General features: G+C 36.8%; 1 protein-coding gene across 1 annotated transcript; it reads left to right on the forward strand.

The window, feature by feature from the left end:
* The first annotated feature begins 2911 nt into the window (after window positions 1–2911).
* LOC130846298 (olfactory receptor 4N5) lies at window positions 2912–3838 on the forward strand. Its single transcript, XM_057724443.1, has one exon. It carries the CDS (start codon window positions 2912–2914, stop codon window positions 3836–3838), a length of 927 nt encoding a protein of 308 aa, XP_057580426.1.
* Window positions 3839–7990: the final 4152 nt, after the last annotated feature.

Genomic DNA, 7990 nt, shown 5'->3' on the forward strand with positions numbered 1-7990 from the left:
AAGTCTTCTCTGCCACATTAAATAGCACTTTAAAAAAGATTTATTGAGATATAATCAATTTATCATAAAATTTACCACTTAAAGTGTATATTCAGTGGTTTTAAGTGCAAAGAGTTATGCAAGCCTCAATATGATATAATCTTAGAACATTTTCATCACCCCAAAAAGAAATCTCTTACTCATTAGCAGTTACTCCCATCCCACCCCTATTCCTAGGCAACCACTCTTCTAATTTCTGTCCCTGTAGATTTACCTTGTCTGCACATTTTGCATAAATTGAATTATACAATATGCAGTTCTTTGTGAAAGGCTCCTTTCACATAGCATAATGGTTATTTTTTACTTTATTTTTGAAAAAAAATTATTGAAATATAGTTGATTTACAATGTTGTGTTAGTTTCAGGTGTGCAGCAAAGTGATTCAAATATACATGTATGTATATATATATATATATTTATATATATATATATTCTTTTTCTTACATTCTTTTCCATTATAGGTTATTACAAGATATCACGTATAGTTTCCTGTGCTACACAGTAGGTCCTTGTTGATTGTCTATTTTATATATATTAGTGTGCATATTTTAATCCCCAAATCCCAATTTACCCCTCCCTGCTTCCCCTTTGGTAACCATGTTTGTTTTCTATGTCTGTGAGTCTATTTCTCTTTTGTAAATAAGTTCATTTGCATCATGTATTTTAAGATTTCACGTCTTTCTTTGGCTTACTTTACTTAGTACGATGATCTTTAGGTCCATCCATGTTGCTGCAGTAGTAGATGATCTTTGGGTCCATCCATATTGCTGCAAGTGGAATGTTTTTCATTCTTTTTTATGGCTGAGTACTATTCCACTGTAGAAGTATACCACATCTTCTTTATCTATTCATCTGCCGATGGACACTTCAGTTTATTCCATTTCTTAGCTATTGTAAATATTGTTGCAATGTATATTGGGGTGCATGTATCTTTTCAAATTACAATTTTCTCCAGGTATATGCCCAGGAGTAGGAGTACTGGCTCATATGGTCATTCTATTTTTAGTTTTTTAAGGAACCTCCATTCTGTTCTCCATAGTGGCTGTACCAATTTACATTCTGACCAACAGTGTAGGAGGGTTCCCTTTCCTCTACACCATCTCTAGCATTTTTTTGTTTGTAGATTTTTTGATGATGGCCATTCTGATCAGCGTGAGTGGCAGCTCAGTGTAGCTTTGATTTGCATTTCTCTAATAATTAGTGATGTTGAGCATCTTTTCATGTGCTTTTTGGTCATCTGTACTTCTTCCTTGGAGAAATGTCTATTTAGGTTTTGAGGTTCATCCATTTTGTAACATATATCAGTAGTCCATTCCTTTTTATTGCTAAATTGCATTCCACTGAAGCCTAGCACTTTTAAAAACAATATTGCATGTAATTAAAAATCAAGAGAAATATTATTGTATGTCACATGATAGTATTTTGTTATAATCAGCAACCTTTCATCTTTTGCATCATTCAACAGTCAAACAAGCACAGATATCACAATATATGAATATTTATTTATAAAATATTTCTACAATTATAGTAATATAAAATTAGAAAGCAATCACAAATATTGAAATAATTTTAAAGCTTGATTTGTAACAATATACAGAGAAGTTCCACTATTTTTATGCACCCCAATGGATTATCTTGTGCATCCCCTGGGGCGAGCACCTCCCGTATTGGAGACCACTGTATAGATTAAACCTTAATTCTGGATGGGCTGTCATGAGCGGAATTCTTTAGATCAGATTATAGCCTGCAAATGGGCTATAAGCAACATAATAAGCAACATAATAAAGTGTTAAATAACATAATACCAGTTGATGGGACACTAATTAATAATTTATTAATCAGTTTAAACTGAGAAATACACACCTTTTTTCCCCTCCCACTTACTAATTAGAACAAAAAAGAAAACTCATTGCAAATTTAAGAATCTTAATTGCAATTGCTTTATTTTTCTCATCTGTTAAGTAATATATTAGACTGCATGTTCTATATGGCCAATTCCAGATCTGGTAAGCTTTGATATTATTAGTTTAGATACTCAAAATATTTTATATATTCTAAATTTTATAAATATTTGTGGGAATGATATAATTTTGCTATCATTCTGAGACCTGAGGAAAAAGTAAGCCATGGATATGTGGTGAACAAGTAACACTGGACTAGTATTAATTAGGATTTAAGGACAGGGTGTGGAGCAGACGCAGGATTGGGCAACAATCAGGGGTGTAGGTAGGGGAATATCTCTAAGTTAGATGAAATGTAGGGTTCTTGCTTGAGATCCAGGTGACCAGTTTGGAGTAAGGGTGCACAAGGACACCGAGCAGAACAATGTGATGGAACTACTAAGGCAAAATTTCAGAAAACAAAGTACAAAGCTGCAAACCAGGAGCTAGGGGTTTTTCAGGAATTGAAGGAAAGAAGCATCTGCAAAATGTCTATGCTTTGTGGAGATGAAGAAGGGGAACAAAACCCAGCAACTAATCTAAGCATTAGAGACAGTGCACCACTGACAACAACAGCAAAAACGACAAACTGACAAACTTAGTAATGATTAGTTTTGTTTTAATCAGGAATTTTCTAACATACTTCAAGCAAAATAGCTAAAGGTCCAACAGGAGCACAATTACATAGAAGCGCATGGTTAAATAGGAATGCATGTGTGGCTATAAGATTAGTGTCTTGGGGAATCAGGAAAATGAAGGGTAGAAAGGTTAACTAAAAACATAGGAGAGTTATGAGCTATAAGTTGTTTTCAGCTGGCAAACTGTTGGATGTGGAAAATATCTTTTTTATCTGGAGAAGAGCTATAGAATAAATGAAAAGGGGGTTAGAACAGATGATGCTTTGCTCTTTGTTATTCTGCAGACTGAGGAGTGATGGAGAGGGAGAACAGCACAGTAGTGACAGAATTCATCCTACTTGGTCTGACCCAATCTCAAGATGCTCAACTCCTGGTCTTTGTGCTAGTCTTAATTTTCTACCTTATCATCCTCCCAAGCAATTTCCTCATCATCCTCACCATCAGGTCAGACCCTGGCCTCACGGCCCCCCTCTACTTCTTTCTGGGCAACTTGGCCTTCCTGGATGCATCCTACTCCTTCATTGTGGCTCCCAGGATGCTGGTGGACTTCCTCTCTGACAAGAAGGTGATCTCCTATAGAGGCTGCATCACTCAGCTCTTTTTCTTGCACTTCCTTGGAGCAGGGGAGATGTTCCTTCTTGTTGTGATGGCCTTTGACCGCTACATTGCCATCTGTCATCCTTTACACTATTCAACTGTCATGAACCCTAGAGTCTGCTATGCCTTGTTGTTGGCTCTGTGGCTTGGTGGCTTTACTCATTCCATTGTACAAGTGGCCCTTATTATCCACTTGCCCTTCTGTGGTCCAAACCGACTGGACAACTTCTTCTGCGATGTGCCGCAGGTCATCAAGCTGGCCTGCACTGACACTTTCGTGGTGGAGCTCCTGATGGTCTCCAACAGTGGTCTGCTCACCCTGCTGTGCTTTTTGGGGCTTCTGGCCTCCTATGCAGTTATCCTTTGCCATGTAAAGGGGAACTCTTCTGAAAGGAAGAGCAAGGCTCTTTCCACATGCACCACACACATTATCATTGTGTTTCTCATGTTTGGACCCGCCATCTTCATCTACACCCGCCCCTTCAGAGCCTTCCCAGCTGACAAGGTGGTTTCTCTCTTTCACACTGTAATCTTTCCTTTGATGAACCCTGTGATTTATACCCTTCGCAACCAGGAAGTGAAAGCTTCCGTGAGGAGGTTATTGAGTCGGCATATGGTTTGCTGAATGCCACAGAAGGAGGAAAAGCAAGAAAGGAGGACGTTTAATTGAAATTAATTACATTATTTATTCACTAATGCATCAAATCAGTCAGTAATTTAACAAATAATGTATTTATTAAGCACTTCCAGTTTTCAGGCACTATTCTAGGTATATGAATGAGACAGGTAAGATTCCAGGTCTCCTGGGGTTACATGCAAGTGGATAAAGACAGGTAATACTATTAAATTGAAAAAACAAAAACCATAATATCTGAAAGAGATACTGCTCTGAAGCAAATCAATGTTAACATAATGTTATGTTAGAGTTTGACTGGGAGGTGGTAGTTAGGAACAAAATCTTATTGAGTGGTGTTTAGCTGATCTCCAGATGACTTGAAAGAAACAACCATGCAATTACCTGCGGACTGAAAATTCTAAGCAGAAGGGATGACTAATACAAGGACACAAAGATCTTATGAGCTTGGTACATTTGGAAACCATAAAGAAAAATAGAGTAGCTGTAGCGTAATTAGTGAGTGTGAAAGTGGCAGGAAATAAAAGTTAGAGAGATTGGTAAAAGAAAAATCATGCATTTTATGTAATGAAAAGAAGTTCAGTTATTCAAATTTCAAAGGGAGGCCATAAAAGCTATTAAGCAAAAGAGTAACTAATGCTTCCTATTTGACTTAAGGCAAGATCCTCACAATTCTGAATAAAGGGCTATGCATAGTAAAATATCATTAAGTAGAAAGTATCATGCTGTAAAATATTTTTTATGGACACTTAAAGATGTAGTTATTGTTCCTAATTTGGTGGCGGAAGGAAAAGAAAGCTGTTATATTCCATGGGAAACTGTCATGAAAGTATTTAACTTCATATTTTAAAGTTTTAGAGCGTTTTAATGGTTATTTTTTAAATCTTAGAGAGGAATTTGAGTTCACTCAAAAATATTTTCACTCTGAATTCAATAGTGATAGGTATTTGGTGTGTCAGTCATTGTTTGGTTACAGATAACTATTCTGGTTATTTTTTTAAAAGGGGTCATATAAGGCATTGGGTGCTTACAAAATCATGGAAAGGGCTGTAAGGGTAGACTTGGATATGGCACAGAGTAATGAATCCCAAAACATAATCAACAAATTGGTATATTAAAGGAATACTGTCCTCATAGCAATTCTAAAGCTGGGGAAGACAGAAGTCATTTTTTGACTGCTGGTTCTACATAACTTGAAAAATGGCCTATGATCAGGAAAATAGTTCAGAGCTGCTCTACTATTACTAGCTACCCCTCAATAAAATGGGAGCCTTACATTCTGTTGTCTCTACATGCACTTCTATCATTTATAAATTTAAATCTTACATAAATGAGTTAGAAGTCCAGGGAATACATCAGGATTCAATTTTAACCCTGGAGGTCTATGGATGAACCATGCATAGACTGAGTGTCATTAAGGTTGCAAATGAGCTTAAATCCAACAAAATCCCTGTTTGGCTTAAGGCAGTGTTTCTCAATCTTGCGGTTATTGACATTTGGGGCCACAAAATTCTTTGTTGTGGAAGGTTATCCTATGCACTACAGATTGATTCCTGACCTCTACTTACTAGGCACTAGCAGCATCTCCTCAGCTGTAACAGTCAAAAATATCTCTAGTTTTGCCTAATGTCCTCTAGAGGGCAAATTTGCCCCCAGTCGAGAAAGACTGGATTAAGGTATTTTACCTCCACTGTATTGATCTAATAGTGAGATGGATAAACCTCCTTTTGGGGAAAGTAACATGACCTGGAGCCTGTATAACTTACATTTTTTAATAAAAGTGTCCATAATTTAACAAAAAATCACTAGAAATACCAAAGGATAGGAATATACTATCAAAATATAAGATAAAAAGATAGATAATTAAAATAGAAGAGATTATGCAGAATATGAAATACTCTGGGATTTTTTTTATATCCTCCATAACTCTACTTAACCATTTATAGTAGCAGTACTACCACTTCTCCTGGTGATCAAGGTAAATAACTGCTTATAAAGTAGTGGCATCTTTCCTTGCCTTTGAGTCTTTTGGAAAGAAAAATGCAGTTATCGAGCGTCAGCGGTACGTTGACGTTAAGAGAAATCTTAATGCATCTTTTGAAGAAAGCATGCCCCAAAACTTCCAGAACTACAGAAACGTAAGTTGTGGGAAAAGAAAACAGAAATTCTACAAGTGGGTTGCAGAGATTGGAGGTACATAGGGAATATACTTGTTCCCAAACCTACAGATTATTCCTATAGGAGACCTTAAAACAAAATGACTTATAATGGTCATTGGTTAAGAATGTATACTACATCCTAGAGGATGCCATCCCAAGAGAGCAGGATACAATCTAAAAATTGATGCTTCAACTGTGATAGCAAATGACTGCTCTAATACTCTATCAGTCAGCACAGTACCTTCTCTGTTGTATAGTAAATGATAAGGCCAGTCAATATCTGATCATTGGTCAGATATCAACTGACCTCTCTTTTACTGAAAAGTAAGTTTAGTTAAGTAACTTATATCACAAGAAAACTCTTCTTAGATTAAACTTTTTTTATGTCCTCAGAGTGTAATGATGGTCAAAGGCCTGTGGACATGGAAAACAAAATCGTACCAGTACATATGTTGATTATAGCAGTGCCACAAAATCAGCAGGGACTCCAAAACATCTTCTCTGTATGCTCCTTTTTCTTTATACTTTGTCACAAAATGCCTGCAGAAATTCCGTGCATCATATTTGTATTTCAGACAAAATGAATAATAAAAGGGTGTGTGCCATCATGTATCTATTTTCCTTCCAATCTATTATTTTCATTTTTCCAAATCTGTTCTATATTGTAGGGAGCCCTAATCTATGATGACTACATTTCCAGGTCCTTATGTCACCTGACATTCAAATGGTGACAAATAGGTGGGTAGGGGGAAAGGAGAAAAGAACACACACACACACACACACACACACACACACATTGCCTTAGCCCATACATCTGCAGTAGTTTCTATGGCTCACTCTGGAATTTCTGCATCACTTCCACAGGTTCAGATTTTCTGGTAGAAAAGGCCACCACATTTCCAACTTTTATTTTAAACTGTTATAGGTAGAATAATGGTTTCCCAAATAAGTACACACCATAATCACAGAACCTGTGAATATGTCACCTTACATGGCAAAAATAACTTCTCAGATGTGATTAAGTTGATAAATTTTGAGATGAGGGGATTATCTTCAACAATCTAGGCTGACCCAGTGTTATTGCAAGAGGATTTAACGGTGCTGAACCTTTCATGTCTGCAGAAAAAGAGATTGATGAGGCAGAAAATAAGCCGAGAACTTGGGAGGGCCTCAATTAACAGTTTCTAGCTTTGAAGAGGATGAGGTCATGGCTAAGGAATACAGGCAATATCTAGAAACTAAGAATAACCTCTGGTTGAAAGAAAATCAGCAAGAAAATGGAGAGTCATCCAACAACCACATGGAACTGAATTTGGCCCACAACCCACATGAGTCTAGGAAAAGATTCTCCCTCAAAGCAACCAGCAAGGAATATCATCCTGCAGACACCTTGATTTTGTTTCAGTTGGGTTTTGAACCCAATGTTGGGTTTTAAACCTACAGGATGATAAGGTAATAAATTTGTGTTGGATGATGTCCCTATGTTTATGGTAATTTGTTAAGGAAGAAGAAGAAAATGAATATGTGACCACACCCTGGGGCTGTGGTAAGACATGCTCTTTTCTTCCCTCCAGCTTAGATGTGGTGGGAGCTTCCTATTGATACTCACTTGTGGCTTCCCTAACATTTCCTCTTAGCATCTCAGCCATTGTGTCACTTGAGTAATTAATTAAGTTCCTTCTGTTTAAATACTTAAAATACTTAACTAATATTATTTAACTGTGAATATTTACAGTGTTTAATGTTAGCATAAAAACAAACCCTTTTCTAAAATAGACTGAGAAAATATGCGGTTAGGGAGAGGCAAAGAGCATAAATTGCCGATGAGTCAGCCCCTATGGAGAATTTTTTTACCAAGTAGCTACCTGATAATATAGTTTTCTTTCATGTTATTTGCCGCTTCTGATTGCAAGGGAGGCTCTGCAATGTCTCTAAATGAATTCAGGTATGTTACAAATGAGGAACAGAAGAAGGCCACACAGCA

The sequence above is a fragment of the Hippopotamus amphibius genome, chromosome 2 (assembly GCF_030028045.1).
Source record: "Hippopotamus amphibius kiboko isolate mHipAmp2 chromosome 2, mHipAmp2.hap2, whole genome shotgun sequence".
Classification (NCBI taxonomy): domain Eukaryota; kingdom Metazoa; phylum Chordata; class Mammalia; order Artiodactyla; family Hippopotamidae; genus Hippopotamus; species Hippopotamus amphibius.